Here is a 21,038-nt window from a genome sequence, read left to right on the forward strand (position 1 = left end):
GGCCTGTATTGTAAGGCTCTGTGACCACTTTCAGATACAAAGCCAACTCCATTTGCTCACACTCTCTATTTACATTTAATATCCCTTAAATGATTAAAGCAAACATTCCTAATTAAATGTTAACGTGCTGTAAGTATCTGCAGCCAGCATACTGTCCACTCCTCTAATCTCATATGTGTGGACATAGCACCTGGACTTGAGGAGAAAATTACTTTTTGAAACTTTGATGGAGGAAGCACGAATAACTTATCTAGTCATCCCCATTAAGTTTACTCTTTGCCCTTGGGAAGATCATTTTGCTGCTGGGTGCTCAGGGCTGTAGGATGGCAGTCTGTGTGCGCTCAGGACCTCACACGGTTGGCACAGCACAGGACAGAATCAAGCCTGTAGAGGCTTTGTGTGGCTGAAGAAACAAGGAGCAGAACACATCATTATACAAATGGGAATTAGGTGTGGATTGAAGAGGCTGTGAGTCAGGAAAATCTGGCAGGTGAGTCACAGCAGGGCCACAGCCACCCTCCCATCCCTGTAGCCTGCTGCCCCCTGCCCCCATTAAAGAGCAGGTTAGATTGTTTGTAATTTTCAGTTTGCTTTTTACTCCAATTTAACAGTGGAGTTTTACTAGTTTCCTATTTTCCTCCAAAAAAGGTTCTTCCCCACCCTGTTAGACTGTGCCAACACCTTTTCTGTGGTGTTTCCCTATTTACTGCAACACCCATTGCTGTAGTCAACAGAATTCTTGAGGAAGGTGTTTCCGCAGTTTCACTCCCTCTGCTGACTATTTCTGCAACACCAACATTAACAGAGCTTAAAAGGTGGTGAGATTTGCTGCAGTGCCAGGATATTCCTTGAGCAGCACTGTAACTGTAATACAGCTGTGAGTGCTCCCTATGATTTGCTTTCCTGTACCCCAGACCAACTCTGAGATACACAGACGTGAAACTGTTGCACTTGCCCATTCTTTCCACTTTGCTTTCAGTCAAGACTCATCTTGTAAATTTTTTTAGAAGTTTCTTGGGCTGTGAAGTGTTTCAGAAACACCTTTTATTTTGAGGTCAGTGCAGTATTCCAAAGATGTGCTCCCTGTTCTTACTTTCTTTTGTGTTGAATAACTTTATTCTTTCATAATTTTCAGTGTTATCTGAAAATTATTAAATTTTCAGTGTTTAAAGTCAGTCTCTTGGAAATTATTTTCTTTTTATGCAGACAAGACAGATGAGATTAATTATGTTTTAAGTCCAATCTATGTTTTTCTCTGGAAGTTCCCCATGCACAATATTTTGGGTCATTCCAGTTATGTCAGTGTTCAGTATTTGAAAAGATGAGTTACAGCTATCCACATCTTGGCTAATGAGAAGATCTTAAGTTGCTTAGGATCTGAAACAGTAGGCTGTGTAGACATTGTTTAGTTCCAGTACAGCTCCAGTGAACTTTTCAGTCTCAGTCCCTTATGTTTCAGATCTTAAAGCACTGAAGTATCTGCCATAAAAATGCTTGCAAGCTATTTCTAGATTGAACAGTTGTTGAGGGAAGGCAAGGTGGCAGCAGGAGTACTTTTCTGTTGTCAGGAAGACAGCTTCTTAGGTGCCCTTCTTATATGGAAGTTTTCATCTAAATCTTTTTTCATTATGTTGGAGATGAGGACAATTTTCTTTGCTTGATGGCACAGTGTAGCTACTCACCTAAGAGATCCAGAGACATGAAAAAAGGTCTCCTGAATTTATTCAAGCCTGCTCTTTGAGGTGTCCTACATTTTATTAAAAGAACTGTTAGTGTTCATCAAGCTAGAGAAAAGAGTCTCTCTCTGTAGTCCCTTGGATGTGCCAGTCATCAGTGTTGTAGGCATACATGAATAAATGATGCCACTTACCAGTGGCTGACCCCACAGAGCAGGTGAGAATCTACTCCAGCTATTAAATATGAAATAACAAACTGAATACTCACTTGTCAAATGCCTCTTTAGTTGGCAAGGGCCTGTGGTTTCACAGCTGATGGTTCAATTTCCTAATCCCAGCTCTCCAGATGTGTCTGTGTCCATGTAGACAACAAACTGGATATAGTTGCCCAGGTAAATAGAAATGAGCTTGACGAAGAATGAAAGCTGTGTGTCTTGGGTGCCAAAGAAGGTTTACTCAGCTTCCCAGTGGTAACACCTAGTTCGGGGTACTAGAAATATTATATTCATTGGTACTGAAAGAACTCTTTGATGGAACTTATTCTGGACTGTTTCTGGAAGGGTGAGCAAGTCCCCTCATGGCTTTGTTTTCGAAGGTTTACAAGGCTAATGCTCAAGTCACCTTCATTCATGTCAAGTTCCTGCAGGAGGAAAAAACAGCATGAAACAGAAGCTACAGTCATAGCTTTTGTTTAAGAGGATGCTGTCAGGCCCTTTAAGCACAAATACCAAATATGTCTTCAAAGTTCTGAATTCTCCTGAGGATCACGCTCTATATTCCACTACAGTAGTCTCGCTTTTTAAAACCAGTCCTCTGGTACTTAGTAATCTGAAGAAAATACAAGATCCTTTCAAGCAGAGATAAAAAAACCGCTCACGGTTGATGGCATGGAAAGCTAGTCCAGTATTCTGGGCAGCAGCTTAATGTTTTGATGTCTGCGTTCAAACCCCAATGCACTCAGGTTTTTTTAACAGCAGTTCACATGCATGCTAATTTTTCCCTGCCTCAGTTCTCCATCGACAAAATGGGAGGTGTTAGGTTCGTGAGGATAAATGCTTGCAGTGTTATGTAGCATTCACACCCTGAGATGACAGAGTTGTAAGCAAGCAAGTAAAATGCTCTTGATTAGAAGTCAAAGTTTCACATTGGTTCCCATGTTCTTTATTGCTGCTGAACATTCAGGTGATTAAAGTTAACAATTTGCATGCTGCTGTCAAGTTTTGATTAATGTAAAAATATTTACTTGCACAAGGAAATAGAGTTCAAAAGAAGTGGCATTTCATGTATTTTAGATCAGCCAGTTAGGAGACAGAAGCTGTGCTGTGTGACTCAGGTGAATATTGCAAATCACTCTATAGTCAACTAGTTGTTTACTGCCACTAGCTCAAGAAAGGCACATGGGCTGCATTTAAGCTACACTGGAGAAAAACACTACTTTCAACTCATTTGAAGAGGTCATTTTCAAGGTACAAAAATGAAATTAGGGAGCATGGGTAATCATGGCTAGGCTTCGCGAACGAAGATTTGAAAAGGGCTCTACTCACATTTGCTATAAGCATGCTGGTGGCTAAAAAGGCCAATGCAAGATAGATAAGAGCGGTTGCAAAAGGCACAGCAGAAAGACTCCTTGGATGGTATCGGCAAGACATGGTTCTTTCTGCGTTGTCTTTTCTCCTCAAGGGTGATCCTGCGTGTGTTCTCAAAGGAAGCAGCAACGTTATGGATTGTGTGTCTCCAGACCTCACGATTGGGGCCAGAGTAGACCAGTGATGAAGATCAATGTGGCCAAGGCTGAGATGTTGTTTCAGGGAGTCCTTGTATCTCCTCTTCAGGGCTCCTCTCATGCGGCAACCAGTGGCAAGTTCACCATAAAGCGTGATCTTAGGGAGGCAGTGGTCCTTCATCCTGAAGACATGTCCTGCCCAGCACAGCTGTGTTCTCAGCAACATGGCCTCAATACTTGTGACTGCTGCCTGTTCTAGAACAGACGTATTAGTCACATAATCTGACCAGTGGATGCTTAGGACTGTACAGAGGCAGCATCGATGGAAGCGTTCTAGGAGTCACAGGTGATGGCAGTAAATGACCCATGATTCAGATCCGTATAAGAGAGTAGACAGCACTATGGCTCTGTAAATACTGATCTTGGTACTTTTCTTCAGGTGTTTATTTTGCCAAACTCTTTTATGAAGCTTTCCGAAGGCACTGTATGCCTTTGCTAACCTGTTGTCTATCTCTCCGTCAATCTTACCGTCCGAGGAGATGAGGCTACCTAGGTAATTAAACTGCTGGACTGATTTGAGCTCTGATTCGCCAATGGTGATATGGGGATGATGGAAGACTTCCTGAGGTGCAGGATGATAGAGAACTTCTGTCTTCTTTAAGCTGACTTCCAGCCCAAAAAACTCAGCAGCCCCAGCAAAGCAGGATGTTAAACGCTGCAGAGCTGCTTCTGCGTGAGTGAAGAGGGTGGCAGCATCAACATAAGGAGATGAGTAAATGACCTTGATTGTTTCATCCAGAGGTCATATGACACTTTCCAAAGAGAAACATAAGTCCCTGTCTTTTTCTGTGCAGGTTACAAACCAGTGAAACTGATAAGAACGTTTCTTGTTGAATGGTTCATCCAATACCAGAAAATAGCATGCTTAGAAGTGTTATTTATACAACATATTAAATGTACTTTTACTGCATTTTATAAATTTCCAATTTTGGCAATAACTGATATTGTTCAAAGTCCCACCTTAGACATCCTGTGTCTGTGATATAATCGCAGGTTTCTTACGTTTGAATGGAAAATATCCTTTTTCTTTTAGTAGATATGAAAAATAACTTGAAAGCATGACTCATAAAGGCTCAAAGCCTAAATTTTGAATTAGAAATTCAACACACAAGTTTTCAAATCTTACAGTGTTTAAGCCAATCTTGGGATTATTTTTTTAGGCTTAGCTCATTACTTTTGACATTATTTTTTTTGGAGATGATGATTCTGTAGGTGAATGTTGCAGGCTTGGCTGGTTTCATTGTGCTTGTTCAGCTTTGTGTGTGTGCACGACAGTAGCTGAAGTAAAGGTTGTGGTGGTGATGTTTGTGTTACTATTGAACTTTTGATATTTTTTCACTGAGACGTCATATCTTTTTTAAAACAGATTTAAATTAAATGCTTAGGGTGTCTTTACCCGCAGAATATTCATACTGTCTTTTAGATTGTTCTGGGATCGGGAAGCACAGCTAAGGAGCAAATATTAACATATCTTTGAACCTTACGAACCTCCTGAGAAATGTTATAGCACTAACATTCAATATCCACCAAATTATTGAGAATTATATGACACCTATCAGTCACTTTGATGTTCATGGGACCTGAGCAGTCCATATCTGACTCACCTCTTGCCTTGTGGCTGGTCTACCCTTGTGCAAAGTGATTCTCTCTTCCAAGCCTTCCTCTCTGATTGAAGCACATCTCTTTCTTTTTCCTGAATATGTTTCCATGCCACTTTTATTCCCTCTCACAAAACTGCTTCAGCCTATACTCTCTCATGTCTTGTGCCTGTTCTCCAGCTGACGACGATGCAACCCGTGCTGGCCAGCAGGGCCCCATTGCTATGACTAGCTCCAGTCTCCTGGATTGTGTGTTCCTGTATTTTCTATTTGCAGCCCTTTTGCACTCCACTGGGATGACTCAGCTGGTTCCTTTTCCTTGTTGCCAGTGTTGTGTTACCAGCACCATAAATCAGCCCGCATGTTGCACATCCAGGTACCCCAAGATGAGTGCAGCACTGATCTTTCTTGGTGATTTTGCTGCCTGTCAGCTCTTTCTTGCTTGTGGTGTGACACAAATTTTACTTCAGCTTAAGCCAAAGCCACTAGTTCTGTAGCATTTGCAGAAGGAGACAGTTTATTTTTTCTAGGAAATACATGTCCCCACCCATGGGACATCGTAATTTTTCTTTGGTGGCAAGACCCTTGGTAATAGAGTAGTGGGAGTCACAGAAGATTTTTTTAACCTACTTGAGATTTATTTAAATCTTCATATTTCATTTTGAGAACAATCCAGCTGATTAAAATCCATAATATTTAAAATTACAAAAGTTTTGACAGCATAAATCTAGTTTTTGCATTTTCTTATATCATTAAATTGTTCTACTCTATGCTAATGCTTAGTAAAGAGGGTTATTAGCACTGAGGGTGAACCTTAAAAGGGTTGGAGGTTTGATTCATCTATGAAGCACCGACAAATTTGGATTAATTATTCAAATCTAATCCAAACCTCTCGGGTCTGCAAAATTGGGCTGGAAGCCTCAAGAGTACAGGTTAGCTTGTGGGATTTCCCGTGCTACCTGCCTAGTTTTCTGATGAGTCTAGTAACCAGTAAAACCTTTTAAATTTACCACTTTTCTAAATTATGTGTGTATTTTAGATTCAGTATTGTCTAACAATGCAGCTGGTGCTTAAGGTTTTCAGCATGGATGAGGAACATCACAGTTTTGCCTTTGTTTTGGGTACTATGCATAGCACTTCCTTGGAATAGAGGGTTAGGAGATTAAAAAGGCAAAGAAGAGGCTGCTAAGATCACTGCCTTTTAAAAGTGATTTCCACAGCCACGTTTCTCTCATTGCTAAGAGGTGTAAATTGCCCCAAATATTTTGTTGGTTTGGTTTTTTTTCTATGTTGGGGTGTGATTCTGCTGTGAAATGATTACCTTTATTTAGCGTGACAAATAGCTTTGAGTTTCCTAAAGCTCACCATTTAAACTTGTGTACGTACTTAATATTTGATTCTAAATCTGCTTTCAGTTAAGTCCCCTGATGATTAGATGTTTTAGGACTGTAAGAAATAGTCCTGTGTCTGGGCAGAAATATATAGCCTGTCAAGACAAAAAGTATGCTCTGAGGGACAAGCACTGTGTCTAGCTTTATATTTGCAGAGCAGCTAGCACAGCAGGGTCCCTATCTTGATTTGAGACCTCTAGGAACTACTCCAAGACAAATATCAAATGATAACTCACACCACTCTGCAAGAGGACTACAGATTTTCAAGGAACACCAGGGAGTTTTGATTTTATGACCCCAAGAGGAATAGCACAGAGTTTTCTCTCTGTATAATGGACAGGGATGCCTGGGCTTCCTAGCTCAGTGACAGGCCAGCAGGCAATCCTGACCTGTGTGTCTGACCTGTGATCAAAATTCCTCCAGCTTCTCAGGTACCAGCTTACTTCAGGTTCAGTGGCACTCTGTAGAAGGTAAGACATTCATCCCCTTTCTGGGATGCAGGCAGAAAGCGTCACAGCTCAGGGGTTTTGCAGTAAAAGGCAATTAATTATCACCTCGATGACCTCCTTTGCTATCAAATCACTACTCAAATGATTTTACTACTCTTTATAATGTGGCCAGATCCTGACGATTTTATCCAGTGATTTTAGTGAAAGGCAATGAGAGTTCATCACATTAGAAAATCTTGTGTTTTACGATTGTGCCACCTGACTTCAGGGACCTGCTTTTATACACATATATGTATTTATATACTGTTCTTCTGCTCTCCCTGCATGTCATTTGGATAGTCAGGTGCTTAATGTCATCCAGTGAATATAAGGCTCAAAATGTATTGGTATGTTTTGACGTGTTTTGTGGCTGGACATCTGACTGAAACCTTTGTTTAGTGCTCTAAAGCACTTCTGGAAATCAGAAAGAGGTTTATTAATTTTTTCATTTTCAAGAGAATAAATTATCCAGCCACCCTTCTGATTTAAAATGTTCAGGTGGACATCACTCTGCTGATAATAACAGTAAAAGACGTTTTGTAAAGCACAAGTTTTTAGCCAGTAAAGGTTCACTGTGGTGATGAGACTTGGGACTGGGAGCAGCAGCTTCATGGATTCCCTTCCTCTGCCTTCTCTTCTTTCCGGAGAAGAAAAACAGGAGTAGCAAAGCCTGGTGTAGCTGCCATTCTCCCTTCTGCTGGATTTCAGTGCTGTGTCCCAGGTCTGTGGAGCTCTACACACCCTAGAGATCATTTTTGCTACAGCTGCTGCTCCTATCTCGGAAGTCCCAAGGGCAGAAGATTCAGAAAGAAGGCGATGGCAGGAAGAACAGGACATCTTGTTTCTTCTCCTAAGCAGTCATTTTATCTCTTTCACCAGTGAGCAAGACAACTCTTCCTTGCTGTCACAGACATTTTCCTTCTAGTGCCTTCCAAGAGTCCACAGCTTCCATAATAATTCCTGCACCTTGCTCATCATGGTTTCAGTCCCCACAGCTGCTAGTGACACACTTTAATGGCCACAGTAAGATCTGAGTTCCCTCTCTAGCTCCTTGAGTTGCAATGTTGAAGGGAAGGAAGAGAAAAGAAGCCATGGGAAGCCCAGGTAGGAAAGATGGGGATTCAGTATCAGACTAAGGGAGGAGTAAGAGAACAGGGCCAAGTTGGATGCAGATGTCTGGTAGAGATAGAAAATGTTGAAAAAATAATGTTCTCCAAAAGGGATGGGAACCCACTCTTAATGATTCATTGCTGTCAATGGTATTTTGTCTGTATTTGAAACTAAAACAAACAAGCAAGCAGAAAATCAAACAAACAAACAAACCACGGAAAACCCAACTAAACAAAACCCCACAAACATAGTAAAAGAAAGCCAACCAAAAATAAAGCAAAAAACCCCACCAAAAATCCTCCAAACCAGACAAACAACCCCCCCATAAAAAAACTACAACCAAACTCCCCAAACAAACAAACAAATAAAAAAAACAAACAGCAGAGGAAAAATACCCTAGACCTAAAACCATGTGGGCGTAGATGTCGTCATTAAAATTAAGAATGAGACAGTGCAGAGAATCCACATTTCTGAAAACTGGCAGGAGGGGTCTGATAATTTCAAGTGAGGGAATAAAGAAAAGCTATGCTGTCTCTGCTGTACTCGTGCTCCATTTCTCTTTTAATTACTGGTAAAACTAAAGAGAAATCAAAATTGATTGTTCTTTTCCTGTACTGAATTAGGGTATGGTGGCAACACCTCCACTTTTCAGTCCAGACAGAATTCTGGTTTCTATACTTCCTGTTGTGCTTTAAGGTCTACTTGTATGGGTTGGAAGGGTAGAGACATGCCCTATTGATCATTCTTTTCCTGAGTCATTGTGCCATGATGAAGGAGGAGGTTTTGGGTCCACAGCTTCTTAGGCAATTAGCAGTTAAAGAATTAAGTTGTTCTTTAAGAAAGTTCAAGCACCTTATCTCCTCTTATCTAAGGAACAACCTTGACTTAAGGATGACTCAAGTCCCAGTATGCCTTTTACTCTACAGGCCGAGTTGTCCAGCATAACTTCTATTTTCCTTAGCTAAATTGTAGTGCCTGTCTGTCTTTCAGATTTTCTCAGCTCCTCCAGTTGCACATGGTGGCTTTGCTAAGGCCTGGTTGGGAGGAGAGAGCTCTCTCCGTGGGGAATGTGCATTCTTCCTTCAAAGGTTTTCTCGGTTTGGGATTTAGGATTGGTTTGTTTGTTTTTTCCGTGTTCTGTGTTTCTGAGTTGTGATAGTGGCCCTGCTAACAGCTGTCAACCCCCTCAACAGAGAGACTGGCAGACCAACCAGAAAACAAACAAGACACGAAACGAAATTCAAAATGTGTTCAGAGAAACATGCTACTTCAAAGGCAAGCGTAGAGGTCCCCCCGGATCTCATTACTCTAGTCAGTGGAGGGGAGGGGTAAGGGAGAGTGTGGAGTGGGAAGCAGTGTGTATCCTTGTCCAAAAACTATAAGGAACATCACAGCCTATGAATAATAATCCACCCCCCATCTCTTTCCATGGGTCAACAGATCCTGGTCTCCTTTCCATCTTAGCACCTCAATCACCTCAGAGGTGGGCTGGGTGGGCATATTGGGGAAAGATGCCTGCTCTCAGACACCCTTACATGAATCCTCCTCCAAGTGCATTTCACATAGACTGCGTTTACTGTAGTAACTCTTGCCAGTACCATGTGAACACACTGGAAACCTCATTCCAGGATGGGACCAGTATCTATGGCAGGTTTGCTTTTTCATCTCTCCAGAGATTGCCAGCCTGGGAGACAAGTGAAATCTGACTGTTGTTGTAGATGTTGTGCCCTTTGGGGCATTTGGGAATTGGTTAATATTAGACCTGTCAAATTAGTTTTGGCTGGACTACTGTCCTGGGATCACAGCCTTTATGTGAATTTCTTTAGCCAGTGAGCTTGCGGGTTCCCCTGCAAAAAGGGGTTATTTGAAAATTACTTTTTAAAAACTCTGCTGACAAGAGTTTTGTACCTCGTCACTTCAGTCTGTTCAGCTAGTCTGTCTTCCATGACAGCTCAACAGAAAAGCAAGGGTAAGGCAAGCAGGTAATGGATCATCTCACAAAAATTGGCCCTGATTCTTCAGTTCTTGCTGAGGTAGACAACTTACAGTACACTGAGGTTATTTCACCCATGTGAGGACTATATGATGCAGGAATATGAGTTTTATATCATATATGAAGGAGGAAGACTTACAGAAAGATATGCGGTGCATGGATTATGAGCCAGCACTGCAGCATCTTTCTTCTTTGCTGCTTGCCTAGTGTGTTATACAGAGGTGTCTGTGAGTAGCATAATGAAATGCTGTTACAGGATGCCATGGAGAGGCAGAGGAATGGTGGCATTGTACACAGCTTTTCTTCACTGAGGGAGTGTTAATGGAGAGCCTCTGAGTTACTACGCATGCAGCTGTGTGAGCTGGTAAGACCTGTGATGGTGCCAGGCATGTTTGTGGTGCTCTGCACAGATTGTGTGGTGCTGGGAAAGCAAGAGGATGAGAGCACAGAAAGGCTATGTGATCTCACATGCCTTGTGTGGAGTGGTGAGGTGTGATAACCCACCTGGTACGTTGGAGCGTGTCCTCAGAACTAGCGGGGAGATTGCGAGGCAATAAAGCACAGAGATGCAGAGTGTGAGAAACGCTGTGAGAAGTTGGTGTGCTGGATATCACATGCAGCACATAGTGTGATGCTGTATAGTTGGAGAGAGAATGCAGCAGAGCCAGCCCATGTTTCAAAGTTTCTAACAGCACTCCCTTGACTTTGATCGTTTGCCACTCATTCTCCCCATACACAGGCAAGACCCACTGATCTGGGAAACTACTGCAGCTGTTGCTATAAGCCTCCAGAAGGATCTAAAAGCTAATTGCAACAGCCAAACCAGCTGTTAGAATAAGGACTACATTCTCAGTCCTCAGATCCTGGCATGTCCCTATGGGATGGAGTTTCTTCTTCAGCTCTAGGAGGCTAAGGGGAAGCAGCTGGGTTTTTTGCTGAACCTCCACTAACTAGGCCAGGAGAGACTTTTCAGCCAATCAGGAGAATGAAAACTAAACAGCAGCTGTCATTTCAGGCCAGAGTATGGAACTTTTTACAAGGGATGGGGATGATGTGTTCAGTCAATGCACAGTGCAGTTTGCCTTTCTGTTTCTTTTAACTGTTTCATTTCTTGATGCAGTAGAGGCTGACTTGACTGAACCCCTGTGGGTCACCCTGTAGTTATCAACCGTGCCAAGAGAATGACATTTCAGCTCCCACCTTTCCTTGCCCTAAAAACTGGTAAAGATTTTCTGCCTTTTGCATCCCAGACTCGCTGTAGCAAGACCAGGGAAGAGAAACTGTGGTGCACATGAGCAGCATAGTGAGGAGAAGCAAGACCTTACAGGTTAAGAGCAGTAATGATGAGAAGTGTGCTGCCTAAAGTTGCTTTAAACCACTAGCTTGTGTATTTTTATTTAGTTCCTCCAAGATGTGATAGCCTGGAAGTAATTTCCCCCATTTCAGCTGTTATGGAGGAAGGTTTTTCATCACAAGGCAGGGCAAGAATGGTGAGCTAAGGACAGTGAAAGACAGTGGCTTGTATAATCATCCTGTGGGGTGGGCACCTCTGAGAACTATGCAATCGCTAGATATTAGATGCAGTGGCACACCTGGCTCTGCCACCTAGTTAATAAGCTCACATGGACTCAGTTCTTCATGGAAGCACTGGAGTGTGTCTGCTCTGCAGTCCCGAGGTTGATCCGCTTACTCAAATTATCCATTTTTTCCTTGTCCTGTAGGGCATCCCTGTTATCTTCCCTCCCTATTATCCAAGATAATAGAGAGCTGACTTGCAATAATGCAGTCACAATGGCTCCATAGTGTCTGAATGATTCACATGTGATTGACATCGTGTGCCTGTCTGAAGCTTCCTGAAGAGCAATTCTCCATCAACACTTCTTTCATCCGTAGGCGTTAGGCAGAACAGGATCCTGTAGAGTAAGTCTATTGAAGCCCAAGAAGAAATCTGTTTCCTTATGACAAAGAGAAGGAGACGTAAATTATACAAATAGAGGGTCAATTCTTTATGCTTGTGTGACTTACTATAGATGTGGATCAAGGTCATAGGGACCTGGGGGGTATTTGTTTTCTGCCTATGGGTTTCCTCAGCTACCTGGAACGATAAGAAAGTGTAGATAAATAACAGAGGGAGCAACAAATATCTCAAGTGTTTTCATGTCTGCCACCAGGGAAAAGCAGGCTACTCGAGTGGAAATGGCAAAGCAGTTTAATCCCAAGGCCTCACAACTCCAGTGTGGTGGTTCTTTTTAACATATGGAGACTCTGGTCCATATCAGGGATTTGGCCTGTTTGTGCTTTTCTGAGTCAAGGTCTTCTTTGTCATCGTATTTCTAGCCCAATAAGCAGCTCTGGAAATCTCACAAAAAACCCCAGGTTTCTAGCTTGTTTTTGCTAACTCAGTGAAGATGAGTGTAATTTTCACTGTAATTCTAGTTTATCATCAGAGCTGAGGCTTGTGAAGTTCATCAGTAGAAATCACAGCTGACTGAGGTTCATCTCACCAGTATGATAACAGTGCCTTTGTGCTGTAGGCAAACTGATGTGGGAATGAGAGCAGGCCCTGCGTTCTTCTCCACACCTTGTTCAAAAGTGAAATCTGAGTTCTGTGAGTAGCATGAGTGTTGAAGTGGGGGAGCCTGAAGCCCTTCATGGTTTGCAGAGCCTCAGGACTTTCAATCCATATTTTTGCTTTGACTTGGTATCCAGATAAATATGAGCAACAGTTCGTGTAAATGGAGATTCCTAGTGAAGCTGAAAAAGCTTTGAAAGGCTCAGCCCCTCATCTGGAGTAAATCATAATACTGACCCATGACACGGACTTATACAAGCAGACCTCACAGTGTAAACTTTGTTATAATATTGATATGCTTTTTATTCAGCAAACATTTTGTCACTGGATTTTTTTTCTGCAAGTAATGTTAACTTCAGGACTTAAACCATTGACCATTTTGAGGCATTATAGCTTTGACCATTCTTTTGCTTTATTGGAGTGTTTTGCAACTCTTTACCTTTGTGGCATTACTACTTGCTGCCTAAGTAGCGTGCCATATGTGAGGGGATGGCAGAAACTTTAAAAAAAATAGTAAGTGAATTATGCACTTTCCAGAACTAATCTTCAGACACTTGATCTGTGCTAAAATGCATGAGGCTTTGGGGATTTGTGAACATTTTCATGAATAATAAGAGCTTCACAAATAACAGGAGAGTGAACTTACCGATCTTATTCCCAAATCTTTTATAAAGAAGAGATATGATTGGCTCTAGCTTTCAGAAGGAGTTTGGCGGCAGGTCAGTTTTTTTCTGATCGACAAAGAATAGGGCATATGGGAAAGGAAGATGAAGCACATTATTTGCAGGGCTCCTACATCCATGAGTATTCTTTGACTTTTATAGATTTTTCAGTAAATTAGCATAACTACATTATCCAAGATTTCTTGCAGTTGTTTTCCCTTCCAAAGTTGATGTGACTGAGAGAGAATGCGAATGCAACAGCTTAAAAAGAAGATGGGAGGAAATTATCATATTTAATATTGTTTATACAGAAACTGGCATACTTTATAGAGCATCATCTGATTAACTCATTTCCAGCCCTGCGGCGTGTGCGCGTCTATGACGGCAGGGAGGAGAAACGAGAGCTAGGCTGTGTTTTTTCCTGGCATGAGGAACTGTTGCTGTAACACTTGTGTGACTGGCAGTGTGAGACATAATATTACCTAGAAGAAAACCTTTAAGTGTTGGATTAATTTCCCACCATCTGCATTCTGTCTGTACTGGAAAGCTAGATCCAGAGAGAAAAACTGGGGAACAGATCAGAGTATCTGGCAATTGAATTTGGAGAAATGAAAAATGTTTTCAGGGACTCCTTACTAGTCAGCTGTTCAGTGGCTGTGAGGATTTAGTCAGCTGAGGAGCCAGTTTTGGAAAAGGTGCTTTTGCTTAAATGGCCTGAAAAGACTGGCAGAGAGGAACAGTACCTTATTGCAGAGGTACTGCCAGTTGCAATTAGGGACAGGTTGTGGGTGCTGGCAGCTGAGAAAGGAATGCCGAGCTCTAAAAAAGCATACAAGGAAATTGAGCTAGAACTTGTGACCAAATGGGATTTGCTCAAAAGGGATAGTGTTGGGTTGCGATGAAACCTCACTGTGAAGCAGCCATAGATGTAGGGAGAGGAAATGGTAAATGGTAGCAGATCAAAGTAAAAGCACTGGAAGGAAGAGGGAGGAACAGAAGGAAAAGGTGAATTTCAGGCACCTGTCATTTCTTCTTTGGCTTCAGCTTGCATCAGCAGTGAACCATGGAGAGCAAAAGCCTCAGGAGAGAAGATAAGTCACTGAATATTCAGTGTAACTGCCTTGCGAAGAGCCCAGAAAAGGGGGCTCTGTCTAGGCTGCCACCCTTGCAACCAAAACACAAAAGGTCCTTCCCAACCTACAGTGTGACAGGGAGGCAGGGGGCTGAGTGAAGGTGGTGTAGCTGCTGGTGTGAGCTCTGTCTTCTGTCATGTGCTTATGTTTGTGTTTTATTTTCATCTCTTCTAGGTAAGTGCATAAAGTGCTTATGAATGGTTCTAAGGCACTCTGGCAGATGCTATACTGGGATCTCTCTGGCTTCTCCAAACAGGAGGAAAACAGGACTCTCTGGAATGGTAACATCATAACCTGTGAAATAGATCTGTCAGTGATTACTAAGCAGTCCTCCCATATTTCTATCTGTAAATCTTTTATTTGCATTTAGTAATAACCCACAGTCATTCAGAAATACACCCGCCGTTGCTTCAGTTTGGGGCCACTGTCCTCAGTCCCAGGTGGCAACAGTCCCCTTGATGCCAAAGAGCAGCTTACATCCCATGACCTGCATCCTGGCATCTTCCACCTTTTGCTCCTGTTGTTTCCAGTCCTTCTCCAGACCTCCCCAGAGGATTAGTAGATACTTTCTAGAAGAACGGCTTAAATCTCAGCCCAAAAGTATTGTGACCTTTGTTACTCTTTTTGCCTTCATAGATTGTTGGATATTTGGACACTCCAGAAATCCATATAGCCACATTTCATAGCTTACCTCATCAAGTGCAAGGAGCTCCCTGGACAAGGTTTTCTATATTTCTCTTCCTCTGGCTGACTTCTGATTCACCCAGTGGGGGATTGTTTTGAGAACACAGTGACAACCAAGCAAAAGAAAATTCAGAACAACACTTGGGGCAAAGCTCCTTGGCAGTGAGATGAATTGAGCTACTCAAGGGAAGTGCTGGGAATGCTATTGTTTGAGATGTTTAAAACTCTCTAGGTCAGAAATTGCAGGGAGCAGTCCTGTGCTTGGTAAATGGACATACTGGTGGAGATGATGGGTCTTTCTCCTCTCTGGCAGCTTTTATTTATTATTGTAATTTATTGTTTTATTAGCTTTGGATCGTTGACTTCACCTCTAGTTCAGTTTTGCTGTATATACTATACAGTCCATTATAAGCATGGTACTAAATGATATGCTTTTGTGCTGATGTGGTGCTTGTTTGTTTCCCAGTGGAGCAAGGTGATATAAGCACATGCATTAAATATATTTATGACAAATTTCTCATCTATTACTTTTATTTAGAGTGGTTTTGAAGTAAAGTAGATTCTTCTGGAAAACAAACATCTTTCTGAAGGCAGACAGCAACCTTACTCTTTTATTTTTGTGTGTGGTTTTTTAAAATTTAATTTTATTTTTACTTTTATGAAGACAGTTACAAAGCTGCAAGGGAAGAAAAGAGTTCACCACTTTGTTTCATATACAGTCAGTGTATAGATCCTGGCTCATCTCTGCTTGCTGGGAGAGATCTCTCTCTTTTTTTTCTTTTTTTAAGAACTAGAGACAACACAACTGAAGACATGGACCATGTCTGTTTTTCATTGTCCTGAGTTGGAACAGCTCCCATGAGCTGGGAGAGACTTTGGATCTACTCCCTCAAATCTTTAATGCCTTATGGTCAGCGAGGTAATTCAGCATTCAAGAACATGGGTATCTTTAAGCAAATTTTTGTATACGAAAAGCCTCATCTCTAGTAAAGAAAGGTAAGGGAGGTGAGCATCTCCAGAGGGTAGGAAAAATCTTGTTGGAAGGGAAAGGAAACTATCATTCGATTTCTGTTCCCTAGAAAAATGGCAGATATATGTACCTGTATATGTCACCTGAGAGCTGCAGGACTGTGGTCAAGCCCTCATCCATGTTTTAGGGCAGCATGTGATTCCTGAAAAGAAAATTTTGCTTACATTAGGTAATAATGTCAAATAACAGAATAAATTTTCTCTTGGGGTTTAGTGCCTACCTTCTTGGCAAGTCTGCTGCTCCTTGTCCTGATTTAATTCAAGGGAATATTCTTGCCTCTGCGTTTTTTATCTTCACGGGTGTCCATCATTTCTCTAAGATAATTAGCTTTTTGTCATCGTCCTAGCCTCACAGACGGGCTTCAGCAGGACTTAGCCCAGGTTTCAGCTGGGCTTATCTGGCTTAGCCAGATAAAATGCAGCTACGGTGTCCTGCACTTGGACCATGTTTATGAACATACCATGAAACCGAAATTCATAGGGAAGAAACGCTTTTCATTATTACTTCCCATAGAGCTAGACTGCCCTTATTAATGGAAACCTATTAGAAATATCATTCTACTGGGAAATGAAAACCTTGAGCACCATTTCATGGGGGCTCAGTTTTTATTTTTGATTTTTTTTTTCCTTTTTTAACTAGACCTTTTTCTGCTTGTGTGGTAGTCTTTCTGGATTGGTTTTGCTCTTTTGCAACTCACTTCCCAAAAAACATCTATATACCAGGTTTTGGGGGAATCCTAGGGCCTGCAGAAAGCCCTTTATCCTCATCTGTAACCAACAGGAAGGTAGTTGGCATAATAGTATCCATACACAGTATAGTCAGCTGATGTTATCTCTGATAGTGACCATTTTAGTGAACTGAGCTCACAACTGAAGTTCATGCATCCTGTTTCTTGTTTTGTTTTGTCTTTTTTCTCTTTCAAGTTCTGCACTGTACTGTTCCAGATTGCATATCTTCTGGGCTCTTTAGTCTCTCACTGAGGCTAGAGCAGAGACCTGCCAGATTCTCCCAAATGCACTGGAAGGAACACCATTAGGTGGCCAAGTGGATGGTGATCCTTACGGCTAATGATGCTGTACCCTGCAAGCAAAGCAAACAGTAGGCAGGACTGTGACAAAACAGTACTGTAGACAGATTTTAATTGCCATGCTGAGAGATCAGAAAAGGAAGTCGTGAAATAATTTGGAAAAATGTGAACATTTATATAGCATAGTAAGATCCTAAGGCTGCGGCCATGTCTGAAAATTCCTACAAATTTGGTTACAAAAAGCATAAGAGCATTCGGGCTACTGAGCCTTCCCTCTTCATTCCCTTGCTTCCCATATTATCCACCAATTCATTTGCTTCTCTCCTTCTTTTCTGGCATTCTTTCGCATTCTGTTCTTTTGCTGATCTTCTGTCTTGATTGCTAAGTTATTCCTCTCTGTCTAACATACTTCTTTTGTGTGTTTGCAATTTTTTTTGATTTATAATAAAGCTGGTGCCTGATTGTCTTTGAAAGTGGATTCTACCTGGGTTATTTATCAGCTATGTAGATTGCATTTCCTTAATCTTGTTAGCTATGTGGTATATAAAGACATATTGCGTGCAGTCAGTGGATAATTCAGTTACAAACTATGCTGCATAGAATTTCCATTTCTAGTCTGCTGTTCTGGGAAATGATGTGAAAAAATTCATCCTGATCCAGTCACTTTTGCGGTTGCTCTTTTCTCTCTAGAGTGCTTGGCCCTCTTCTCCCCATGTTGCTTTCCGGTTCTTAGTGCTCTTCTTCCATGGATCAGTGTAGTTGAATCTACTGTGCTGTAGTGATCCTCCTAAGTGATTAAGCTGAGTGCGGTGTTCCTGAGAATGAAGAACCCCATGCATTGGCACAAAACATTCAAACACTCCTTGCCCAGTGCAGTATGCTCTGTTTTACCCTAAATTTAGCAACAAGGGCCGTCTTTTAACACCTCTGAATTGAATATAATTTGACAGTTAAAATCAAACTGGATCCTTAAGATCTGCAAATTGTCATGTGAATCTGGTATGGATTTGCTTAGGGTTTAATACAGTAAATTTATAAGCTCCCAGATCATGCAGAGAGCACAGGAGGAAAGAAGAAAATGTTTTGGCCTTCTTTTTACATAGCAGTCAGTTTTGTCCACCGCTGTCAACATTACCAATATAATGGGATCAACACTGGTCAGAAAGAATCTGGAGTGTGGCACAACATCAGAGCTCTTATGGGCCCCTGGAGATCGAGATGTTTTGAAATGCTGGCAAGTCTCATCTGACAATGACATGCTGTCTTTAAAGTGCCTGTCTGCCTCGGTTTGTGTCAACTGGTGGAACAAATCCAGTCAGCAGCTCTCTCTTGGTCCTGTCCTTTCATCTGGCTATAAAACAACCGTGGAAGTCTCCAAATGTGTACCATGGTGCTGTTCAAGTAAAGGGGAAAAGGAACCAGAGGACAAGAGGACCTTTGATAGATGCTAAATTGAGGAGGGGAGGGGACGGTCCTTCATGTCTCCTGGGCATGGGTCCAGGTGAACGTGCGTAGGTGGAGTAAAATGTAAATGTATCTGTGCGGGCAGTGCAATGATCTGGATCTGAGATGATTTGGAGGAGGTGTGTTAGAGTAGTTAAATGCAGGACATTTATTTGCTGGGAGCTGACTTTGATCTTGGAACAGGACTTCTATGTGAGATGAGTTCTGCTAGGTCTTGGTCTGTTTCCAGTTGAATGATTCTTGCATGCAGAGATGGATTAGACTGGAGTTAAGTCCGCATTGCAAGAGAGTGTCAGCCTGGGTCTTCTCTTTGGGATGCATTTTCCTGGGATTCAAACCGTGTCAGACAGTAAAACTGGGAAACAGTGTGAAGAGTTTGTGAACAAACCTAGAAACTGAGGATAATGTATATCCCCCCACTGTATCTACTTTTTGACTTGCAAGCCCAAGTTCTTCTCAGGAATTTATTTCTTATAGTCTTGCATCGCCTGGTTTCTTTGGCGTGTGTCCTTACACTGGTTTCTGGGATTGGAAGAGGTGGTATCTCTTCCCACAAACCTATTTCACAAAAGGGCCTTCTACACTAGGCATCTTGTATCTTGTGGTATATACAGAGCTTTCTGTTCATGGATACTGTATATGCCTATGTTAAGTGTTCAGATAGCAACACAGACCTCTAAGGCTATTTCTGGGAAACCTGTGAAATTTTCTAATACTCCTCTGACCTACATATAATGGCTGTAACATGTGCCACACAAACTGCATTTACATGGGTGACATTTAGTCTGAATGGAAAAGCTGCCTACCCATTCATAAATTCGTTTCCCTACCACTTTCCTGCCTACCTGGCTCACCTGGCTGCTCACTTTCTCTCTCATTGCCTGCCCTTTAGACACTGCTGGAACAGCACTGCACAGGATATCAGTTCTGGCTGCCCATGTTGTGGCCATCCCTGCCTTTGTTTTACAGTTGAAGCCAGATATGCTGCGCAGCATCCTATAACTGATGAGATTTTCTTTGCTGAGAGGTCAGGCTGTTGGAAGCACCCACTCTTCTCTGACCTGAGTCCTGTAAATCTTTGTGCCCCGCATAGTACCACCAGTGAGGACTCCCAGCAAGGTCATTCTGTGCTTGCATTGTCCTCCAGGGAGATCCACATGCCGGCAGAGTTAATTACACTAACAGCCACAGAAATTATATTGGCCCACCACTGGCCTAGTGAGATGAATATCTCCCTTTTTTCTCACAGGGGGATGTTAATGGTATTTTTATTAACTGGTGACCTGTTGACTGCTATTAGAATATAGATTGTATGCATAAACCAGGTCAGGGTACTGAAGATATGATTATAGAGCAATTACTGTGTCAGCCAGTGTGGCTTCTAATCAGAGCTGGCAAAGAGTCTTTGGAAGCCTGGAAACTGTTTTTGGAGTCCAACAAGAAGAAACAGCTTTGGATGAAAGTCTGTATTGTGCCTTTACATCTTCCCAGAATTAAATGTCTGATTTTCTACGATTAGGATGGGCAGTCAAGTCAGAAAGAAGTCTTAAGAAGGATAGCTTTTAGTGAAATACAACTGATTAGGGGAGTTCAAAGTTTGAAAACTTTTTTTTCCCCTTTTCTTTTTTATTATATGGTTTATGTTTATTTTACTGAACTGGCTGGGGATGCTAATTCTGCTCTTGCCCTTTAAAATGAACTGCAAGGTCATACAGCTGAGTGTCTGGAATGTCAGTAAAATGATTACACTAATACATGGATTTCTTTTGATGAGAGCCATAGCTACAGAACCATATTTAGAATTGTTCCACATTTGTCAGAATTATTAAAGGGAAAAAGGAATGATAAAACCAAGAGCTGGCATGTTAGATATGAAACCAGGGGCTGGCTTTCTCTTAGGAGCAGCTGTTCATTTGGAGGTTGAATTGAATACCCTGATTCCCAAAGACTAGATTTGTTTCACTAATAGCAGTACTGATCCTAATGAAATGATTGGAAAAGATGGAGAAACCGCTTCACACGGATGAGAGCTCAAGGTTCACATGTGGCTCAGTTGGTACTTGTAGCCACATTTATATTATCTACATTTATGGACTAGAAAACAAATACTGTTGAGCTCACTAGCACACCTGCCAAATACACTTGTATTTGATGTTTTGCTGTGGTGGACATTGGCTTTACTGGAGGGTAGGACACAGCACTATTTGCATGTTTATCTTTATCCTCCACCTCCAAAAAAAAGATTATCTGAGATCTGAAAAACTAAGTAATCTCGTGGTAATCTGAGGCAGAAGCTGGAAGCGTAAATTTGGTTCTCTGGTTTATGAAAAGAACATACCTGCTGAGATTCAGGAGGAAACAAAGTGCTTATAGATTTCACTTGATGATTAATATCTAATATGTAGCTTAGAGAATAAATTATCTTCC

The 21,038-nt window shown here is 41.8% G+C and overlaps 1 protein-coding gene across 4 annotated transcripts in view; it reads left to right on the plus strand.

Annotated features, from left to right (window-relative positions):
* Positions 1–21,038, plus strand: part of LSAMP (limbic system associated membrane protein) — a 1,004,346-nt gene that overhangs the window by 465,259 nt on the left and 518,049 nt on the right. For 3 of the 4 annotated variants that reach the window (XM_032681163.1, XM_032681168.1, XM_032681171.1), the window contains exon 1: positions 14,586–14,687. The exons of the other annotated variant lie outside the window; for it this stretch is intronic. In XM_032681163.1, the coding sequence (XP_032537054.1) occupies positions 14,600–14,687 (88 nt within the window). In that variant the 5' untranslated portion in view covers positions 14,586–14,599. Of the gene's footprint in view, positions 1–14,585; positions 14,688–21,038 lie in introns of those variants that run through there. 4 annotated transcript variants of the gene reach the window in all.

Source organism: Chiroxiphia lanceolata, chromosome 2 (genome assembly GCF_009829145.1).
Source record: "Chiroxiphia lanceolata isolate bChiLan1 chromosome 2, bChiLan1.pri, whole genome shotgun sequence".
In the NCBI taxonomy this organism is placed as follows: Eukaryota; Metazoa; Chordata; class Aves; order Passeriformes; family Pipridae; genus Chiroxiphia; species Chiroxiphia lanceolata.